The sequence below is a fragment of the Adiantum capillus-veneris genome, chromosome 3 (genome assembly GCF_014529385.1).
Source record: "Adiantum capillus-veneris isolate H3 chromosome 3, ASM1452938v2, whole genome shotgun sequence".
Lineage (NCBI taxonomy): Eukaryota > Viridiplantae > Streptophyta > Polypodiopsida > Polypodiales > Pteridaceae > Adiantum > Adiantum capillus-veneris.
In genome coordinates, this window is record NC_140933.1 from 148,295,374 (window position 1) to 148,318,806 (window position 23,433).

The 23,433-nt window shown below is 45.2% G+C and overlaps 1 protein-coding gene across 3 annotated transcripts in view; it reads right to left on the reverse strand.

The window, feature by feature from the left end:
- The window catches only part of LOC147461904 (non-structural protein), an 89,037-nt gene that overhangs the window by 30,259 nt on the left and 35,345 nt on the right, over positions 1-23,433 (reverse strand). For 2 of the 3 annotated variants that reach the window (XM_086509376.1, XM_086509375.1), the window contains exons 5-6: positions 22,804-22,898; positions 3,221-3,333 (exon numbers count right to left, since the gene is read on the reverse strand). In XM_086509376.1, coding sequence (XP_086365502.1) covers positions 3,221-3,333; positions 22,804-22,898 — 208 coding nt within the window. Of the gene's footprint in view, positions 1-3,184; positions 3,334-22,803; positions 22,899-23,433 lie in introns of all 3 variants that reach the window. The other variant, XM_086509377.1, reaches the window with a different exon arrangement.

The following is a 23,433-nucleotide window of genomic DNA, read 5'->3' on the forward strand; positions in this document are numbered from 1 at the left end:
TGACACAGACATTACATGAGGTAGCAGCTGAAGCATACCCACACAACCAGCCTGAGCAGAGCCGCCGATTTCGGAGCATGCCTCAGAACAGCTGGTACGATGAGGAGTGCCGCCAGACTAGAGCCAGACTTCAGAGGGAGGTGCTGTTGGGGGACGTCACTCACAGACAGTCACAGAGGGACTTCCGACGCCTGGTGCAGTGGAAGAAGAGGGCTTTTTTGGCTAGACTCGAGCAGGATCTATATCAGCTATTCTTGAGTCGAGACTCGTGTGAGACGTGGCGGCTCTTTCATGAGCAGTCCACCCCCCCTGCTATTTCCTCCACAGAGACCTGGGGTCAGTACGCATCATCTTTGTACACAGTACCTGGACAGCCGCCCCTCCCCAACCCCCCCGACCCATGCCCACATACATGTGTCTTTTTCACTGCTGAGATGGTGAAGAAATCCATTGACAGGATGAAGACTGGGAGAGCATATGATCATGAGGGCCTAGTAGCTGAGCATTTCATGCATGCCAAAGACCTACTAGCAGAGCTTCTAGCAGTTATGTTTAACCGTGCCATGTGTGAGGGCCTACCGGACACTTGGAGCCTATCTACAATCGTACCTATCTTCAAATCAGGAGACCCCATGGAGCCTGGGAATTATCGCACTATTATGATTGGGCACACACTGGCACGGTTGTATGCATCCATTCTTGAGCAACAGCTGAGTAGATGGGCAGAGAGGGAAGGAATACATGCAAGTGGGCAGGCAGGATTCAGGAGAGGCTTCTCTACTCTTGACCATATCCTAACACTCAGGGCCATCATCGAGGAAGGCAGATCTCATGGGAGACGGATCTATTGTAGCTTTGTGGACTTCCGCAAAGCTTTCGACACGGTACCCAGAGCTAGACTGATGCGCAGATCACAGGAAATGGGAGTACCCCACTTTACTCATTTGGGGGATCATGGCATTGTACAGATCAGTAGTAGGGCATGTACGCACCCCTGATGGACTTTCTACACCGGTTCACTCCACTATTGGGGTGAAGCAGGGCCGCCCGCTTTCTCCCACTCTTTTTGGTATGTATGCGGATGAGATTTCTGACTACATTGACAGCGATGGGGATAAAGGTGCTCAGTTGGCAGGGACATGGATTCCACTTTTGTTATATGCTGATGACATAGTGTTGATCTCCGAATCCCCAGAGGGAATGCAACGTCAATTGGATGCTCTGCATACGTTTGCCCACGAAAGTGGTTTGTCTGTCAACCTGGGTAAAACCAAGGTTATGGTGTTTAATACCACCCCACAGTGGATCAGGAGGTCAGCACCCACACTCACATATGGCCAGGAGACTGTGGAGTACACAGACGTTTACACTTACCTTGGAGTGGTTTTTAGCGGACCTACATTCTCACTCAGAAGAGCAGCAGAAACAAGACTTACTAGAGCCCACGCAGCATTGGGTAGATTGGAGAGGATGTGTTCGCAGGTTCAGTTTCAGGAGCCCCGGACGAAGCTCTGGCTCTTTGACACCTTGGTGGCTTCAGCATTGCTCTGTGGAACCGAGATATGGGGACCTTCACTGGATCACCACGGGAGGACGGGTCGCTCAGACGGATGGGGGAACATGGAGAAACCTCTCGTCTCTATGATCTCGCCGCTCATTAGAGCCAAGGCATCAGTACCACGGGCCATTATCCGAGCAGAGCTAGCGGCCCCCCCACTTGTGGTGGAGGCGCTCACCAGATCAGTCTCCTTCATAAACCGCACATGGACACTTCCTCGAGACAGATATGCTCGCATAGCACTTGAAGCCTCTCGACAGTTAGCCATACAAGGAGATACAACATGCTGGTATGGGGAGATGACATCATGGTTTCAGGCACATGGGTTCAGCATAGACCGGCTGCCACCATTCCATTACTCATTGGATGCACCATCTCTCACCCTTACACAGTCAGAGATCACCAAGCTCATACGCCAAGACCTGACCCAGCTAGACACCAGAAGGACATGCATACAACCAGCACAGGAATTGGGCACAAAGATGGCTTTTTACAAAGACCACCTTCTCCAGCTTACGGAAGATGGTTTTGTGGCGAGACCCAAATACATGGATACCCACTTGTCTCATGGGATACGATGTGCTATTGGCCAGTTACGCACATCTTCTCACCAGTTGCGGATTGAGACGGGGAGATACAGCGGAGTACCAGCAGAGGACAGGACATGCCCCTTGTGTAACATGGAACCTGAGACAGAGCTACACTATACATGTCGCTGCCCCATCTACTACGAGATACGAGGCCGCCTCCATTGCTTGTTCAAAGAAGGTTTTGCACCACTCTCAAGAGTCATGGGATACGAAGATCAGAGATGTCTGGGTTTGTTCTTGCTCGAGCTGCGCAGACACAGAGATAGCATGATGAATGGCGAGGCTAGCCAGTCTCAAAGACGGATCACAGACTTCTTCAGAGCAGACACGGGACAACCGCAAGAGCCACTCCCACAGCAGAGCTCCCCCTCGTCTCATACCAAACACACTGATTGACCGAGCGATTGAACTGGGGAAATCTAGGCGCCCGCGACTGCGAAGAACTACACAGCATCGACGGAGGCTACGACAGAAAATTCGGAGCACGCTGGCCAGACATGCACGACGCCCGGTCAGACTACTAACCATGGAGGAAATTGATGAGATTCGCCAACGACCGATGCTAGATCTCTTGTGATTCAGCTATCCCAACAAGCCACCCATTTTTTGCTTGGTCTTTTTCTTGGTTCACATCGATCAACTTAGAACCCCATAGTATATATCTTTGTTTTGTACTGTTGTTAGGTTATTTTGTTACTCTGACTTTGTATCAGATCCACCACTTTGTAACTTTCGGGTCTCATAGGTCATTATGGCCTTTTGAAGACGTTAATATAACATTTCATTTCATTTCATTTCTCTCTCCCACATTCTCTCTCTCTCTCTCTCTCTCTCTCTCTCTCTCTCTCTCTCTCTCTCTCTCTCTCTCTCTCTCTCTCTCCAAAGTCAGTTTACAGAGCACCAAAAAGCATGCAAAAACCAAACTCTGCACACACACAAGTGTTCACACACATACACACATAAAGTAGAGCATGAACTATAGGCTGAAAGAAAAAAAAGCAAAGCAAAACAAAACAAAAAGCAAAAGCCTACTAACTTGTGCTTAAGTAGGATTGGAGAGCCTTGGCCTCACCATATCATGTCACTGCCGTACAGAGTGTTAGCATCTATGATTGATGCTGCCGAACCACCATTGCACCATACTGAGGTGTCAACAAGCTGTATACCCCTCAAATGAGCCTGTGTCTAGTACATCAAAAGGTAAAAAATCAGCCAGGAGGTTAAGAGATAGATCTTTATTGGTATACAAACAAAACTCATGAGCAATGCACCCTTTTCATTGCACCCTGCTAGTTACAAACTATCAAACTGTTTTAATACAAAACAAAACAAGAAATGAAATTTTCATCAATTGCATGAGGGAATGGAATGCTAGCAAAAAAATTTAAAACTACTAAAAAACATAAACAACTTCAAGGAGTTTTGCGAAAAAACAAAAGTACACGACATAGGAATGTATGTGTAATTGATTTACACTTCTGTAGGTCTAAAATATGTAATACCAATTTTTGTCATCTCACTAGCATAGACTCAAAAATCCACTATGTGGGGTATATGTCAAAACCCTACGGCCTAGAAGCTTGAAAGATTAACTCAGTTGAACCTTAAACCTTTCTTTGCTTGTTGGAAGGAGAGACAAGCTTCTTGTCAGTTATCTTTGATGAACCAACTTATCCCATTCAGCTCTGTATGAGCAAAAACAGTCCCCCATTCACAATTTTACATCGGGCCTCGAACAGAGTTATACCATAGCATCATATAGACAGAGTAATGGAAGATTCAAGCAACACATATTATATACCGAGGTAGACGGGTGGTAAAGGTGTCCTTAACAAATCCGTAACTTGGTATCAACTTCAATAGTACTGTCAAGCAGCGCGGAAGAGAGACCCGAACATGGCCATTCCCTATACCTATGGGCCACCTGGTGAGATGATTAGATGGATTGTTAGCATCTGAAGTTCATTGAGGACCAAGATGTGACTAAGAATATGATTGTTGTCCAAAATCGAGTGTGGATTAGAATATGAATGTTCAATGTGCTATGTGAATGTAGACTGTTATCCGATATCCAATGTGGATTAGGATATGTGCTAGTGCATCTTTTTGAGAATGTATTGTCATGTGGGGATGGTCATTGGCATGTCAACATAGAGACACTTGTCTACTGAAGAATTGGTTTTATGTCTATTTTACACACATAACCGAGAGCAATTACTCATCTTTTTTTTCCCCTGTGTGTGTGTGTGTGTGTGTGTGTGTGTGTGTGTGTGTTTTGGGGGGGGGGGGGGGGGGGGTCACAAAGTAATCACATGGCATGCTTCAACAATACCGGAAGTGGGCCAAGGAGAGTTGTGCTGAACTGAAACCAGAACTGAACTAGAGGACCCAAATCAATGCACAGCTTCCCGAAAGTCACGGCACAAAGTGCAGTTGTTGGCATGGCGGATATACGGATGGTTAGTGTGTCAATGTATCGACCAAGCTAACATGGAACTTTGCACTCTAGTTGCTTATTGCAATTGAGTTTCGCTTCTTTGGATACTAGTTATTGAAAAAAGATGATTTTGGTGCTTTTGGCACTAGTAAACTAATTGTAATTTTTAAAGGTCGTTTTCTGGTCCAATGCCTATAAAAGAGAAGACAAAAGCACCATAAGTCCATCAGATTGTGATCAATGGATGACTAAGAGGGAGTGTACGTGCTTTCCAACATTCGTAATTTTAGACTTTTTTCAACGAATCAAGGACACTTACTTAAGGCCACTATTTCTGAGACTGAACTCCTCCATTCCATTTCTCTTGTCCTTACAAGTTCAAGTATGTTGTTTTCCGTTGAAGTTTGGTATTTGTTACCATATACATGTGGAAGCGATGTGTGTGAACACACTTAGGACCGCCGAGGCATTTTTTCCCTCACTAGGTTTTTTCTCCCATGCATTGTATCTACGCCCATCACTCTAGGGCTAACTTATCTTTCCATTGCACACTAAGTATACTACTCTCTGTTGTGTGCCTTGAGCTTCCTTCATCTTCTCCAAGCTGTGTGAGTTTCCTGGGACAACAACATAGATGTGTTCAAGATGTTTGCTGCCGAGGAAAAATTGGATGGGGACAATTACCCAATGTGGGCTTACATGATGCAAGATGTTCTTGTATCAAAGGGCATTTGGATTGTTGTACAGGGCATTGATGTACGTCTTGGTTCTGTGGATAAAAGCGATGTTGAGGATGTTGCAGGTTTTGGTGGCAAGATTGCTGTTGCTAGAGCTGTTTTGCTTGCGGCTGAGCAGGCTCATTGGGATGTTAGAGATGGGCACACACATGCATTGATTGCGTTATCTATGAAGCGCACTATTACTCCTCACATTCGTTCAGCTAAATCTGCAAAACAAGCTTGGGATATTCTCGATGGTCTTTATGCAAGTCGCAATAAGGCTAAAATTGCATTCCTGCGTAAAGAGATGGAGTCCAAGATTATGCATGAGGAAGATGAAATGGACACTTTCCTTGCTGGTATCAAGGATATTAATGAGCAACTCATTTCTACAGGCGAAGTCATTTCTCACAGTTCCCTTGTGCAGACTGTTCTTGTTGCTTTGCTAGATTCTTACTAGACTTTTGCTAGTACTTGGAGACTTACGACCCAAGGAAATCCAGAAGTTGTCAATTTTGATGCATTATGCATATTGTTGTTTCAAGAGTCACTTTCAAGAAAAAATAGGGCTCAACAGCATGCAAATTATTCCTGCTCAAAGAAAAAGTGGTAACAGCAATGTAGCAACTTCTCATGTTTCTTCTGTGAGAGGAACGGCACTTGTTGCTAATGCTTCTGCTCGCAACACTTCGTCTCAAAATTCTGGTGAAAAGGGCAAAAAGAAGATGCGTTGCCATTATTGTAAAGCTAATGATCACTTGATCAAGCACTGGCCGAAATTGAAGGCAAAAGAGGCTAAGAAGAAAGAGGTTGGTTCCACTATGCGTGCAACTATTGTAGAGTCCTCTGTGAAAGGAAATTGTGATGTGGATGTAGATGCAGAATGGGCTTTTAGTGCAGAGTGCACTTATGATCCTTTTGTCCATGATGCATGTATGTCAATTGTTGCAAATGCTCATGTGTGGTACTTTGACAATGGTGCTACAAAGCACATTAGCTCTCATCGTGACTTGTTTACCTCTCTCGATGATGTCCCTCACGGGAATACAGTCATTTGTGCAAACAATGCCTCTTATCCGGTCAATAGAGTTGGAAATATTGTGCTAACTGCTGCAAATGACAGTTCTTTCACACTTGTTGATGCACTTTATATACCTGAGATCAAAAAGAACCTTTTGTTTGAATCTGCACTTGTCAGACTTAATCTTGTTGTGAAATCTATGGATGACAGATGTATCGTTCATGATCTTAGTTTTGGTGACGAAATTGTTGCATCAGGCATTTATGTCGTGGGCTATATAAGCTCACTTGTATGACAAGTGTGGCCAGAAGTGTGTTCGAAGTGTTTATGTGCTTCAAGCAATTTCTGGCTATGGCTGAAAATGTCTCTAAATGTACTATGGACACCCTCAGTTCAGATCCCAAGAGGGAGTGTATGTCTCATGAGTTTTACGGTGGACGCTCGCTGCTCTACTGCTCTCCCACTCGCAGCATCACCCCCTCGCCACCATCACATCGCCCCTCCCCCTTCCTCCTTGTCGCGTTGACCCCCCGCCTCCCCTTTCACCTCACCCGCTGCCACTCAGCTAGCAACCCCCCCCCCCCTCTCTTTTCAACCCACTTGCCTCGCGCCCATCCTCCTTGTCCGTCCCCCTTTTCCCCTCGGATTTCGCCATGCCGGCTCCCCCACCCTGTTACTGCTTCTCCTCCTAAGAGAGGTCTTCTGGAGCAGATAAGGGACGTCGACACTCCTTTTATCAGCTACACGGATGGAAGCTCGTGCTCCGCCACAGAGGAACTCACATGAAGTCCCCCTCGTCCAACCCCGCCGAGCCTACTTGCTTTGTAACCAACAGAGGAAGCAAGCCTTGCAGCAGAGGTGGAGCGCCTTCATGCCACTTCTGTCATCTGCAAGATTATTGGCAGCCCTCCGAGTCGAGGAGAGGTACGCGACCTTTTGCAGGCCCGCCTTCTAGCAGAGGTGGGGAAGATTATAGACATTCAGCTTCTTGGGCAGGGATACTATTAGAGAGAGTTCGAGACTCTCAAGATGGCGGCCAAGGTCATCTCGATGAGCCTGTTGGCCGTCCGAGCGGTCAGAGCTCACTTCTCATAGTGGCACCATGGGTTCGACCCCGCATTGGATGTTCTTGAGAAGGAGGCAGGCTTGCCTATTTCGGTTTGCTTCCCTTGCCCAAGGAGAGAATGCTCAACAACACTGGGTTCCGACAGGGAACCATTTTGACCCCCTTCAAGAAGGGCCCCATGAAGAGCCCCCCCCCCCCCCCTCCACCTTCAGACTGTGTTCCGCTTTCTCCTCCTCCCTCTCCTCCCCCACCTCTCGCTCCTCTCTCCACGTGGGGCCCTCAACCTCATCACCCGACCAGTCCCACACTCCTCACACGCAGAGGACTGGACACACATCCACAGCGCGACGATCTCTTGGTAGTGCTTTCGCTATGAGTCGCATGGCTCGAGAGGATAGCCCCACCTAACTTCTAAGGACGCTAGTTCTGGTTCAGGCCTCTCCCTCGGGTTTCACCATTTTTGAAATTCGCAGACGATGGGACTTCTTCGACTACAGCTTCACACGCTTTACTGGTGACTCTTCTCTTGACTTGGAAAAAGCTTGCTTTCGAGTCCACATCCTCTTTCTAGCAGCCCAGCACTCAAGCTGCTCAGTGGATTACTATGCAGGTTCAAGGCTGCCTCATAGGTTTCTTGAACATATATGTGCCGAATGTGGCAAGTGCACCAACACAGTTTTGGTCTCATGTTGTTGAGTCTTTGCTGCATGCAGTACAATGGTGTGTTGGGGGGGACTTTAACATGTTAGAGGACCCCTCTGACAGGTTTGGAGGTGGCCATGCTATTGTGCATGGGGCTGAGTTGGCAACTTGGGAATGGCTATGTATGACTTTGAGGGTTTTTTATGTTTGGCAGCACTCACGCTTTGTGAGGCCCCAGACAGCTTGTATTTCTCTCGCTCTGACCGCAGAGTAGGAGTGAATCTATCTCGGATAGATCGCTTCTACGCTAGTGACCACATCTGTGACATGGAGGAATTTGTTTCCATCCTGGCAAGGACTACTTGTTTCGACCATGCGCCAGTGATTCTTACTAGGGAAACAAACAGAGGAGGGGGGGTGCGACGATTCGCATCGCCGAGAGGATCTTGCTGGATCCAGAGCTTAGAGAGCGAGTGGAGGCACTTTGGACAAAGAGCTTGGACATGCAGGACACCCCTGCTGGTAGAGTGGCCTCAAGACTAGCTGAGCTTAGTCGCTTCTTCCTCCAGGAGTCTGTTCTTCCTCCAGGAGTCTGCAGCTCGCTTGGCTGCAGCCCAAGAGGAGGAGAAGCGTCTTGGACGCGGCATTGTTTCGTTGCAGAGGACGCAGGAGCAGCATCCAAACAGTTTTTGGTTGGAGAAGCAGATGCAGCAGGCTAGACAAGAGTTGGCTAGCACTGAGGAGCAACGTCATGAGTTTGCCTTCCATCAGTAGGCATCTCAATGGACCCAGGTGGGTGACAGAGTTACTGGGGAGTTTTTTGAGACAATGGAGCCACGCCATGCGCACACCACTGTTAGTCAATTGAGGAGACCCGACAGATTACTGGCTTCAGAGCATGAGGATATGCGTGTAGTTGCTACTGACTTTTATCATGATCTATTCTTAGATGACAGAGCGTCAGGATGCATGTAGACAGCAGGTTTGGGCGCAGATGCTTTGCCTTGTTACTGAGGAGATACAACACAGACTTGAGCTTCCCCTCCAGCTAGAGGAGCTCCATGAGGTCCTCAAAGCACTCCCCCGAGGTAGTTGTCCATGGGAGGATGGTTTGACTCCTAGCTTTTTCTGGGAGTACTGGGACTTACTTGGTTCAGATCTTTGCAGTGCATTCCAGTACATTTTGCACACTGGCGAGATGCCTAACAGCATGAGTAAGGGCTTGATACTACCTTATTCCCAAGGACGGACCCTCCTTGGACGAGATTCGAGAGTGGCAACCCATTACCATCCTTGACTCATCCTACAAAATTCTAGGAAAGGCTCTACGCTTGAGGATTCAGCCACTACTAGAGAGCATTATGCATGGGACACAGACAGGTTTTGTCAAGGAGCGTACTATCCTTGACAACATCTTCACTTTTTGGGAGACGTCTTCCCTCGCACGTGTCTAAGGAGAGGATCTGGTGATAGTCCTCGATTTTGAGAAGGCCTATGAAAGAGTTGACCGAGACTTCTTGGAGGGCACTCTACGTAGGATGGACTTCTCAAATGCTTGGATCAAACATGTGTCAGCTCTCTGTGCTCTTGGCAGGGGGAAGAGGGGAACGCTTCTTGCTCACGCGTTCGGTCAGACAGGGTTGCCCTCTAATCCCCTTCCTCTTTCTGTTCTATGCTGAGGCAATGAGCAGATTTTTGACTTCTCGGCAGGTTGGCTTGCCTGGTCTTGAACTCCCTATTAGGGCAGATGAGCTTCTTGATGATGAGTTTGCTGTTGACTCAGCCTTGTACTTGGAGAGCCAGGACGCCGATCTGCACAAGTGTGAGCAGGCTCTTGAGGTGTTTTGTTGTGCATCATGAGCACTGATGAGCTGGAGGAAGACAATAGCTTTCTGGGTTGGCAATGCTCCTACGCCTGATTGGTCACTAGGTGAGGGTTTTAGATGGACTCCCCCAGGGACTGCAATTCGTTACTTGGGTTGTCAGGTTGGTCTCAACTTGTCTCCTGAGCAACAGACTGCTCCTCTCCTCCTGCCCATTAGGGGAAAGTTGTTGCATTGGAGTTCAGCACAGCTCTCTTTGAAAGGCAGAGTTGTAGTGGCCAACGAGGTGTTGTTGGCTACTATGTTGGTACATCACGTCTTGCTAGATCTTCTCAAGCTCCTGTATCAGCCAGCTAGAGAGGCTGATCGGGAACTTTCTTTGGTCAGGGTGCGACACCCAATTAGCCCGGGCCAAAGTAGCACGGCAAGTCATCACCTTACCGTGTTCTCGGGGGGGTTGGGATCATCGACCCAGCACAGCAAAGCAGAGCCCTCCTTGGGAAGTTTGTTGTCAGAGGACTGCTTCCAGGGGAGGAGCCCTAGAAGGAGTTGTTGCTTCAGCGGCTTTGAGCTCAAGTCCCTCAAGCAGAAGGCCCTTGGAGCCCTCCCATCAGGTGGATCTTTACAGAGATGCCCTCTAAGCAGGAGGCTAGACGATCGATTTGCTGTGAGTCTGCTTCGATCTAGGGAGCAGCTGCGGAGTGGCCTAGAGCAGTACCAACCCACTTCCGCGGAGGAGCGTTTGAGGAAACCCCTTGTTTGGAACCCCATGGTGAGCACTCACAGAGGCCACCAGGTTGGTAGTAGGCTCCATGTTTCTTGAGGTCCCATGGAAGAGGGCCCAACCCGCACTCTCGACGAATGGCTTCAATTTTCAGGGTTGCCAGAGGAGGCACAGAGCGTCCAGCTACGAGGCATGAGAGGGGTACAGAGCATGTGTCAGGACATTACAAAGGCTTTACCAGCTGAGTGGCTCAACCCTCTAGAGATAGCAGCTCCCACATGGATGGGGGCCTTCATGCGATTGGAAGTCCTCATCGCAATTTGTGCTTGCTCCGAGTCCGTACACCCCATGGGTTTCGCACCTAAACTACAAGAAATCACCAGGGGAGCCTCAAGAAAGCCTTGGGATGCGTGTACAGGGTTCTGGGCACCCGACATTGGCAAAACAGAGAATTACAGCACGCTGAAATTGACCTGCAGCTCACCAGAAAGCTTCCAAAATGCAAGGGGAAATGTCCTTGACATGCAAATGTTGACCTACAAGGGTTTTGGCGCCGTTATGCTGCCGAAATCAGGTCGGAAACCTGAGATTTCAGCCCTTGACAGGTTTGGACAGCTTGGTGAGAGTTTGATCTCAGTGTTCAGATCGTCTAGTTTCAATTGAATAAAGAAATACCAAAAGGGGCACTAGTCTTTGGGGCCTCCAGGGTGTCGGTCTTCATGTGCACACTGACGATCTAGTCGTTGGACGCATGTGTGCTCTCTTTTCTTCTCAGTGCTTTGTGTAAAGTTAACATGTAATTGAACTAGTACTACCCTCTACTGTGTACATGCTGGTTATATGGTTCCATCCATGGGATAGTTACTTTTTCTTCAAAAGGTACAGCATGGATTGTTGTGGGTGAAAGCAACACAGAGCTTATCGTTATGACAAAGAAGAGAGACCGAGTATTTGAAGAGGGATCTTCCTCACATGTCACAAAAATTTCCTTCAACTCTTCAAGCAGAGAACGTGTTGTTTAGAGCTCAACTGTGTACATGCTGGTTATATGGTTCCATCCACGGGATAGTTACTTTTTCTTCAAAAGGTGCAGCATGGATTGTTGTGGGTGAAAGCAACACAGAGCTTATCGTTATGACAGAGAAGAGAGACCGAGTATTTGAAGAGGGATCTTCCTCACTGTCACAAAAATTTCCTTCAACTCTTCAAGCAGAGAACGGGTTGTTTAGAGCTCAACTGTGTACCTGCATGGAAATGTTTCAGCAGTTGGCCAACAATCCAAGGATGCAGAAGTTCTTACAGGCTCCTGCACAGGATTTACAGGCTCCAACACACGGTTTTCATGCTCCGACACAGGGCATGACTGAGCCGTTGCAGGAAAAGGAGATTTCCAATGCACAGAGGTCTTGTGATGCCCGAGGGAAAGCCCATGTGATTGAGCAACCAGCAGTGTCTACTGATCCCAAGCAATTTGCTCTACCTGGACAGGAACCGTTTGTGAATGGTCAAAGGGAGTAATGAACAAGCTATGCGTCAGACCCTTCCATTACCTGGTTATTTTGGAGGTGGTTCAGTGTTTCAAGCTATGGTTGGACCTTCCACAGGTTATATGCCGAGGAATGTGTTTGCGACAATGCAACTAGGGATGGTTAGCCCTATGTATGGGAACCTGGGTGTCCAACCAGATTTTCAGGGTGCCTATGGTCAATTTCGAATGTCTGGAACACAGTTTGGTATGGCTGGTTTATCGCAGCCATATGTTCAAAATGCAGATGTGACAGGTAAAACAGGTGATGCGAATGCAGGAATGGTCAATTCCGGAGCACCACTTTTACGGGCACCTACTTATGACAATTTGACTCCTTTGAGTCTGCATAAGGATTACAAGGAAGGTGGGCAGGCAGTGAAGTTTGAAACTTTCAGGGGAATTGAGGATCAATTGAAGGATTTGACCTTCATACAGCAATTTAATGCAGCTTATGCTGGAGGAAACTTACAAAGTCTTTGAAGATACGCAAAGCTGCCACTTTCCTGAAAGGGAATGCGCTTCAATGGTGCACCGCATTGTTGAATCAGGGTCAAGCCCCTACAACGGGGTCTAGTTCAAACAGCGTTTTGCCCCTGCATGGCTTACAAACACTTTTAAAGTGGATGTGATGAAAGAATGGCACAAGTTGAATGCTAAACGTTGTGCGAATCTTGAAGAGTTTAATAAACACTTCTGGGACGCAATGTTGCCAGTAACCTCCTATAGGTTTGTGCCATTGTCGACACACATTGAGAAGTATTGTTGTGGATTGCCCAAGAAATCAAGGACTACTACACAAGACTACCATCAAGAATATGGCACAGTTGATTGAGAATCCGAGAGTGGCCAACAATCTGTCAAAAGGAGACTCTGATGGATTTATTAGCTTTAAGAGAGGGTCTCAAGACAAACAGTTTTCAGCCAAGGGCAATGTTGTAGCTAAGTTTTATGTGCCTCCCACAAAGAAACCCTCCACTAATGAAGTTAACACGTCCAAGAAGCAGTCTAAACCTTCTTCAAGGCGAGGACAAAGACAAAAACGACATTTTCTGGCAAATCTTTTTAAGAAAGGAAAGCTCTAAGAGAGGCCAAGAAATGCTTCATTTGTGAAGAGGAGGGACATTTTGAGAATGAATGCCAACAAAAAAAGTCACAAGATAAGGATGATAAGTGAAAACATAAAGGAAAGAAGCCCACTTGTCCCAGATTTGGTTGGTGACCAGCCAAAGATAGATGCCACGGAATTAAGCAAAGCTTGGGGTAAAGTTGGAGACCAAACAATATTGGTTTTCTTTGATCCAAGAGCCCTTGCAAATTTCATATCACCAAAATTGGCATCAAAGTTGGGCATTAGTGCAAAGGAAATGGGTATGACAGGTGAAGCAAGTTTGGCATGCCCACGTCATTCACAGCTTGTTACTCCCATTTTGGAGAGACTTTGTTTGCACATTCAGAGCTATGTGGATGCGGAGGTATTTCATATTATGTCACTTGAGGGTTGTGATGTGTTATTGGGTATCCCATGGTGTTACACGTTGCATGCTATGGTGGATACTTGCAACAAAAAGATTATCCTTGTACATAGAGGAAAGACTCATGTCCTTGATGTAAAGCTTAGAGGTGAGTCTGTTCCAGTTGTTTCTGCTTTTGCTATTTCATCTGTAATAAAGAAGCATCTTTCTGTGTACTTGATCTTTCTAAAAGAAGTACCTGAAGTTGTATCTAATTTGTCTACCTTAGATAAAGACAGGTCAGTGGTTTCAGTGATTGTTTTTCAGACTCTTTGCCAAAGGAGTTACCTCCTGAGAAACCTGAGGATCATATCATGGATCCTAGTCCACTGAATAGATCACCGTATAGGGTTAGTGTCAGCTTTGCGTCAAGATGTTGACACATTTGCATTCGATTCTCGCCAATGTTTTCGTTACTCAAGCCGACATTCTCAGGCACAACGGGAGCCGGCTAACAAGTTTACTTCGGTCCAAAGATCATGCTTAGTATGCCAAAAAGTCAAATTTGATAGGCAAAAGCAACCGCGATTGTTGCAGCCATTGTCGATCCCTGACAGGCAGTGGCAAAGCATAGCGATAGACTTTACCTTTGATCTTCCAAGAAAGCAAACACACAATGGTGGGATTTGGACTATCATTTGTAGGTTCAATAAGCAGACTTATTTCATTCATGTTAGAAAGAAGATAAAGCCAGAACACATGGTCAAGATATTCATGAGCCATATCTTTAAGTATCACCGGATACCTCAGTCAATTGTCAGTGACAAGGATCCATGTATGATGAGTGTTTTATGGAAGGCAATGTTTGAGACCATGGGCACTACACTAAATTTCTCATCTTCGTTTCATCCACAAACTGATGGAGAGTCTAAAGAGGCAAATTCTATTGTCCTAGACTTGCTCAAACAAGGCAGCTTGAGAACACCATCTCCCATTGGTTGAATATGCTCATAATGACACTGTGCATACATCAACAAGCAAGGCACCATTTGAGATAGTGGAAGGAGGGAAGAAAGTCCCACCCATTCTACAAACTAAGGACAAGATATTTGAGGCAGGTAAGTATGTGCAAGATGTCGATGAAACATACAGAAAGACTCTCGAGAAGACTCAAGCTAAACAAAAGAAAGTTGTCGATCGTCACTGTCGTGAACTTGTATTTTCACTTGGTGATTGGGTACTTTTGCGCTCTGAAAAGGCCAGGTTAAGGAAAAGGAAAGGCAAGGAACGTTTGTTTCCAAAGCTCAGTATGCGATATTATGGTCCTTTTCAGATTTCGAAAAAGATCACTGATGTAGCTTACAGGTTGAAGCTACCGGGAGGCTGGAAAATACATAATGCTTTTTATGTCAACCTTCTAAGGCCCTTTGTTGCTGATGTGCCAGAGAGAGTGTCAAAAACTGTTGACATGTCAAGACACCGAAGAACGGAGTCAACTTGCATATCCCAACCGAGAAGCCTAAACCCTAAGTGAAAAAGGAGAAGCAGCAAAAGAAGTTATACCAACTTGCAAAGTCTTGCCGAGTGGCCTATTTTTATAGAAGAGTTCCTCAACTTATGGGACCCTATCCGATGGAGCCTAAGTGACCTAAAGGCATTTAAAATTAAAGCAAGGCCAACACACACACACACACAAAGAGTAAAAACTGATGACGTGGCAGTCGTACGGAATCCTAAATTTCGCACTGACATGTTGACGTGGCAGTTGTATGGACGTCCACAAATTGCGCTAACGTGCTGATGTGGCAGTTGTACAGATTTTCGCAAAACGCGCTGGCAGCTTTTGGTGCTAGTGCTTTTGGACCCAATTGCTTTTGAGTTTGAAAATCCAATTGCTTTTGAGTTTGATTGCTTTTCATGTAACTACTTTTCAAAGGCCAAGGGCCTTTAAAAATGTGCAGAGGGCTCATTCTCTAGGACTCTTCTGGATGAAGGTGCAGAACGTGAGTATCGGCATTGTATCGAGTTCAAGTATTATAAAGAAATAGCGAAAGGGGTGCCAAGGTTTAGGGCTAGTACTCTCCGCGGTGGAATTCCGCCACTCCGTGTCACGTGCTCTCTCTCTCTCTCTCTCTCTCTCTCTCTCTCTCTCTCTCTCTCTCTCTCTCTCTCTCTCAGTTCAGTTGTTATTGAAGTGCTAAAAGTCTGTTCAGTTTGTTCTTTTCTGTTGGCACGTGGTGCCCGTCTCATGACAAAATATGCTTGATGAGGAACAACCCGAAGTGGAAGAGTCGGATGAGATTCTTACATAAGGAAAGGAAGGTTAGAGGAAAGGTTGCAAGGCTCTATTTGGTGAAGTTCAAGAACTATCCATCTTTAGATGCTAAATGGATGGAAATTGGTTGATTCACCTCAGCTATTGCAACTATATCTTGAAGCCTTTCAGATGGAACCCACAATGACTTGATGTAGCTCTATGGGGCAAGGTGGGAGCTCTTTGCATACAGAATTAGGATAGTACACCAGAAAACTTCTCTACTTGATATATCTGTGGTAGCCAGGTTAGTGGGATTGTCTAATCGTACAACGCTACATTTCTAGAAGCATGTATATCTTCGATTCCCATCATAGAATAAATGTATTATTGGCATGCAAGCAAGGTCGCTTGCAGTATTTCAAGGGTGGGGTATGTCACCAAGACAACGTCACCATGAAATGCGTTTCGACAGGTCGAGACTAGTGAAACGTTTCGGGCCTTGAAACGTTTCGCTCAGCAAGTGAAACACAAGCCGTTTCACTAACAACAAGTTACCATAGTGTTAGTTTGAAAGTCGCTAAACGGACATTTCGGTCTCACGTTTCACTGTGCTCTAATTTTGGATTGAAATGTTTCGGAGTGAAACGCCGCGTTTCAAGGTGAAACGTTTCACCCTTGAAATGTTTCACGATTACGCTGCATCAGGAGGTGTATTATTCCTATTGCTTTCTTTGATATATCTTACATATTATTAATTTTTTTTATTTTTACTTGTTTTCCACAAAGGTGCAAGTGGACATTGAATGGCTAGTGTGAAATGGTTGCGGCCGAACGGGTTTCTCACATCGGGAATCTAAGTCAATCAGTCAGGAATTGATCGGGCCACTTAGCACTGAAGTCTAATGAGTACGGAAGCCAATGTGCGCCAAAGTGGAATTTGGGCCTCTTGGCAAGTCGCTTACATCTTTATAAGTTGGTGGGTACTAGGAAATTAAACCAAAGGGGCAAACTGGACACATGGTAGTAGGAGAGCAACCTGCAAGCCAACACACACTCCTAAAGCTCTTCCCAAGAGGGGGGGCGCCGAAAATTGAGAGTGGAGGCTGATTTTACTCATTGTGAACTAAAGTGTGTGTGTGTGTGTGTGAGTAGTGGGTGCAGGTGATCACAGCTTTAATGGAAAGCTTGCCTTCTCCCTTGTCTCGTGTAGCGCGACGATTTGCTCTTGTGCATCTCTCTCTCCCTATTGCATATATGGTAATGCCCCACTAGTTGGGCTTCTCAAATGATCATGTATAGTTGTGTGGGTTTTATGCGCGTTTGCCAAGGCAAGAGCCTTCTGAACAGGTACCGAATTAGCTAATTGCCAATCCCCCACAAGTACGACAGTTCCATCGCAAAGGATTGCAAACACGAAGAGTTTCTCGCGTGAAAACTCATCCGATTAAAAGGAGAACTATTTATTGCGTGCGGCAACACCTGAGACACTCCTAGGCGTATTCACTCTACTCAAAACGATCCAAAACAGAAAATTACAGCCTGCTGTGTTTTTCTGCAGGTTTTGGGTTTCGCACCTAAACTGCAAGAAATCACCAGGGGAGCCTCGGGAAAGCCTTGGGATGCGTGTACACGGTTTTGGGCACCTGACAGTGGCAAAACTTTACAGCACGCTGAATTCACCTGCAGCTCACCAGAAAGCTTCCAAAATGCAAGGGAAAGTGTCCTTGACGTGTACTTTTGACCTACAGGGGTTTTCGCGCCATTAAGCTGCAAAAATCAGGTCATAAACCTGCAATTCAGCCCTTGACAGGTGTGGACAGCTTCTTGAGAGTTTGATCTAAGTGTTCGGATCGTCTATTTTCAATTGAATAGAGAAATACCGAAAGGGCTACCAGTCTTTGGGGCATATAGGGTGTCGATCTCGTGTGCGCAGTGACGATCTAGTCGTTGGACGCATTTGTGTTCTCTTTTCTTCTCAGTGCTCTGTGTACAGTTAACACGTAATTGAACTAGAACTGACCTCTACTGTGTACAGGCCGGTTATATAGTCAACCCTGCTTTTGCGAAAGTAAGCATCCATCACATGGCAAAAGTTCAAACAAGTTTTTATCTCGGCATGGCTCACTGAATTGTACAAAGAGGATGTTTTCACACGATAGAACCATCTTCGGATAACCAAAGAAGATACTCTTGATGATTATTGCCAAAGATTTTGGGATACATTTCTACCCGCTTCATCCTTCAAGAAAATTATCTTTAAGCACCAAGTTGAGTGGTTTTGCCCCCCTCAAGTGGCATGATATAGAAGTCCTCATTCCCTAGATATCCCTGACAATACAACCACAGTCTGCCTATGACACGTGTTAAAACTGCACCCATCTGTGGCCCATGTACCTAAAACTGCATCCATCTGCGGCCCCATTTCTTAGGCGTTATTCCAAGTTGAACCGCCAATTGTGGTGAATCACGTGTTATGGAGACATCACGCCCACATACCTAAAACTGCATCCATCTGTAGCCCCATTTCTTAGGCGTTATTCTAAGTTGAACCGCCAATTGTGGTGAATCGAAGTTGACCTTGGCTCCTCTATTGAAAATATCACAACCTCATGATCTCTAGTACTTTGCCCAATGCTCTGTTGAGCTCAATACTCTCATCCCTTTGATCTAAGGTCGCCCCCATAAAATCAAGGGGCAAGCCTGCCTTTGTCTTCCCTTTCTTTTCTTGCTCCACTCCCGGTTTCGAACACTCTAGCTTGTCTTCAGCTTTCTCCTTTGATTCTTTCTTAAGGCACTTTGCCAAAATATGCCCTTGTTCACCACAGCCATAACACTTGCCTTCTTTGAAGTACTTTGCACACTGCTCTACTATCAACCTAGGCCCTGTGGCTTTCTTCTTCTGCTTCTTGCCCTCCTTTTTCTCCTTCAAAGACTCCTTCCCAGTTGCCTCGGACACTGGCTCATTCGTTGCATAAGTCAAGGAGTCCGAATGCATGGAGAAACTGTCATTTGCATGTTCCATGAGCTTCTGAATGCTCTTGGACTTTTGCTTCGAGCGGTATCACCAAATCTCTTTGGGTAATCCGCAACAAAACCGTTCCATTTGCTCTAGAAAAGAAACCTTCAAACAGAAGCAACGGGCAAAAAGGTACCCCAAAATCGTGGACAATACGTAGCCAAGGTTTCATCTTCCCACATCTTTAAATAATTCCAAGCCGTAATCACATCCTCTTCGTACTACTCGGTCAACGATACCGAAGTAAACACTTTATTGAACTTCGCCCTTCAGAGCTTTAATAGAGAGAAGTAGGGTTGACCACCATGTCTCGACATTACCCTTTAGAAAAGATGCCGCCTTTCATACCTTGAAGGCTTCAAAGAAGATACCCGAGAGAAAGCAGTGTCAAACTGCTGTATGTAAGAAAGGGCTCGATGGGAATCCTTGTAGCCCGAAAAAATGTCAAACCTTACTGCTTGAACCCATCCTTGAACTTCTTTTTCTTCTTTTCAAGGTTGTCGTATTGAGTGGCTCTTATGAAGGTGATTCAGTCGCTTACTCTAGATGGTACCAAAAGTGTGAGAATCACTGTCAGAACTGTCGGAAGAGAACGAGGTGTCCTCTAAATTGCTAGATTGCTTTCTACACTTCCTCTGGATTTTCTTTTCTTGCTTTTCTTATTCTTTCTCCGCTTCTTCTGCCTCTTCTCATCATGACTGGTACTAGAGGAAGAGGAACTATTGGAGCTGTCTAGGGACGACGAAGAACTGGGACCATCCTCGAAGGACCACGCTTCTTGGATCTGTCACACAAAGATATCAAGCACAAAGAGAGTAAATGTTACAAGTTACCATAATGTCCTCCTAAGCTACTCCTTCTGTAGACATCCTTCCAAGATCTAATAACAACTTTAAATCCGATATGGGATCTTCTATTTGTAGCATGGCTTGAAATTTGTGAAGCAATACCAAACCATATCCAGTCCACGTAAAAAAACATGATTACTAGCAAGACCATGTCGATTTCAAGCCCAAGTAATCGGCAAAATCTTCCGACTTTCTTTTCTTCCAAGAATGATGTTAGCTTTCATCATCTGACTGACCTTCTACTCAAGAGCTTCATCGAACTCTTCTTGCAAGTACAGTTTCTGCTTTTCTGCACCCAGCTATGCTTTGGTCTTCATGGCCGACTTGATAGAAGAGTGGATAGCCTTCTTTCATCGAGTGTGAACCTCGTCAAGCAGATAATTGTTCATATACTTCACATAGTTTGGGCCCTTGAAGTACTTGATTATTCGCTTTGAACAGGTATCAACCTGAAGTTGACGCTTGTACACTGCTTTGTCGAGATCCCCCGCCAAAAACTTGTCGTTGTCCTCTCCCGATTATGTTTGAATCTCCACTAGTTCTTTCTGTTTCTCCAATGGGGGTGGAGTGCTCTTGATCCTCTCACAAACGTGTAGGTGGGATATTGTCCTCTCTGTCGGATTCACTGCTAGAACTTATGTGTGCTGCTGAAAAAGGATCTTATGAAGGATAAGTATCGCCTAATCTCTGATACCACTGTAATAGGCTTGGACACCCGAGCAAGAAATCAAGAGCAACAAGGTGAGCTTGAAGAGAGAGAGAGAGAGAGAGAGAGAGAGAGAGAGAGAGAGAGAGAGAGGAAAGTCGACATGAAGCGACAGAGGTTCCAATTCCAGATGCACTGGCGCCAAAGTCTGGTGCCCCTTTCGGTTTTTCTTTTTTGATTGTTGATCACAAAAGTACAATAGCTAAGGGACTCTTCTCTAGAGTGCTCCCAACCTAATATGCCAGAGAGAGTCCTAGGGCACTCTTGTATAGGTTTACATGGGCCCCTAAAAACAAAGCGCCCTAGATGCTTTCCGATTGCCCAAAAGCTAACCCCTAAAATCTCAAGCGAAAAGCTACCCTGAAACTAGCATACAGACTACCACGTGTCAACGCGATTTGCGGCAGCGTCATCATCACTTTGGACAAGCATGTTGATTTTTCGCCCACCCTCTTGTGTTGGTGATTTGCAAGGCCACTGGAGCCCTATGCCACGTCATCACACTTGTGACATGTTACAAGAAGCCGCTACGAATCTAGGTTTGATAGGATGTTTGTGGAACTTCCAAACGGTACACAAAAAGAGGATGGCACTTGAAACCAAAAGACTTACAAAAATCTTGATGTTTAAGATAGCCTCCTGCCTTTGAGACATCACAACCGCTATAAGTTGGGGAGTTTACTTTAACTAACAAGCATTCTAAATAGAACTTTTTGCATGTAACAACAAAGTTAAACGTTTTTGGTGCAAGATACTAGTTTCAAAAAAGCTTTCTTGAGGACTACAGATCTCCAATGCAGAAAAATACCTTGAACTCTTAAAGACTCTTCAAACTTCACTACAAAACCTGACATTCCTTTCTCTACAGCTTTAAGAAGGCAAGAGCCATCCGAGGAAGGAAGCCTATATTTCTTTAGTACCTCTAGAGAAGAGGTCTTTTACGGAATCATAAGAAAGAATAGAACAATCAGCAGTAACTACACGACCCAAAGCTCCATTTACATCAAAAGAGAAGGCAGATTTTGGTCCTAGAGTATTTTGTTTAAGAAAAGGATGAAGAATTGCACTCATAAAAAATAAATGATTGTAGATTTTCCTCAACCAAAACTCCAAGCATACACCCACCTTGTCTCACCTATACACTACTAGGTACGACCAGACTTCATAACAACCCCCAAGATGAGTTTCTCAAATCAAATCGGTCAAAATCCCACAGAATTTCAAAAAAAAAAACAAAGATTCCATGGATGAAAAAAGTCAACATACTAGACAATAGCTTGCATGGAAACACTCAAGACAATATAAAGCAATAGTGACTCTCAAGGCTCACATGTATGTTTAAAAAAACGGCAACATGAATCCCCTTGAAGGAAAATAGAAACGGCACATTTATTCAGCAAAGATACTAAGGAAAACTCAGAAAAAAGAATCCAAAAGATGGGGATTTTCTTGCACTGTCACATGTACAAAACTAGGGTTTTGTTGCAAGAATCCTACCCTCGAGTAGCTTCAAAGTAACGAACTGTGAAAACTTGACTTCCTTATATCAAACAAGAAAGATGAAACGCCTTTTTATAATGATAAACACCCATGTTCACGAACGTCTTGAGGGGCGAGACACACTCTCACACCCTCAACTCGAGCAAAAGGGTCCTCGCCTCCAATCACAAGCACCTATACTACCAAAGCCCCAGTCTTCTCCGTGGGCTGCAGCAATATGTGCTTCCTTCTTCCCAAATTGAAACCCCAGCTCTCACACAACTTCAAGCTGATTAAACTCACACTTTCACAAGTTATTTAGGGAACTTGGTCATGTTTTCAACGCATTACTCGTATGTACAAAAACAGCATAAATCTAGCAACTAGTGCAACTGTCACCCTGCATAGTGACACCTGCCTCTCACCGCATACATACACATTGTACTCCAAAAACATCAATTAAATTTTTCCAAGCACAATTGAGTGGCCTGCATCATCATTAAAACGTCTCACAACAGCAGCTACCAACTACAACAAAGAACATTGAGGATGCCTTTTAACCATTTTCTTGTTCTGTTTTTTTTTTAAATGGAACAACAAGCTTAACCTAAAACTGTTTACTTTAAGCACAAGTGTGCTCGATTAGCTTTGTACTGAGACAAGTTAAAGAAAGACGCTAACCGATACAAAATGCATTCACTGCTTTCTTGCTTCCCTGATTTCCAGCAAGATCAGCCAGTCAAAAAACTCGGCAATGTCGATTGTGCTATACAAAAAAAAATATTTCCTAAGCTAAATGTTAACTGACTTTGGTATAATTGCCTTTTTGAAACTGCCCTCAAGATTGCAAAGAGCCTTTACAACTATCAGTCTCACAATTGCTGAACAAAGAAGTTGCCACTACTATTTTCCATAAGTAAGAACTTTTGTAAACAAACCTTTCTGGATTGTGTAGTGTAGCATCGTTTTGGAAAAAAGTCTTGAATGCAGCTTGTTGCATCAGCTTTAATCAACAAAAAGAGCTTCAGAGGGCCTGCAACAGAAGTTGAAACCTTCTCAGTAAAATTTGACACCATTCTGCAGAAACTAGAGACTTTAACTTGCTGAAGATCAAGAGATGCAACGTAAATAGAATCAGAATGTGGCAACCGACTTTCATGACTACAGAGAATGGTACTGCAAAGCTATTAAGCCTCACCTTCACATAGGATTTTCTAGAAAAGTAAAGCATATCTGACTACATTTCACAATGATCCATACATAAATTTGGCCTTTATAAAATTTAAAATGCTGCAAGCTCAAGGTCCATCCAGCTTTTGAAGCTTTAAGTTACCGATGAATCGACAGGTTGAATCATGTGTCCACTTTGCCCCTTATGGCTCAGTTTCTTAACCCCTCCCAACTTATAAAGACGTCAGTGACTTGCCGTGTGGCCCAAATTCCATTTAGGCGCACAGATGTTGGTATACTCATCAGAATTCAGTGCTAACTAGATTCCCGATGTGAGAAACCCATTCGTAGGCTGCAGTCGTTTCACATTGGCCATGCAATGACCACTTGCACCTTTT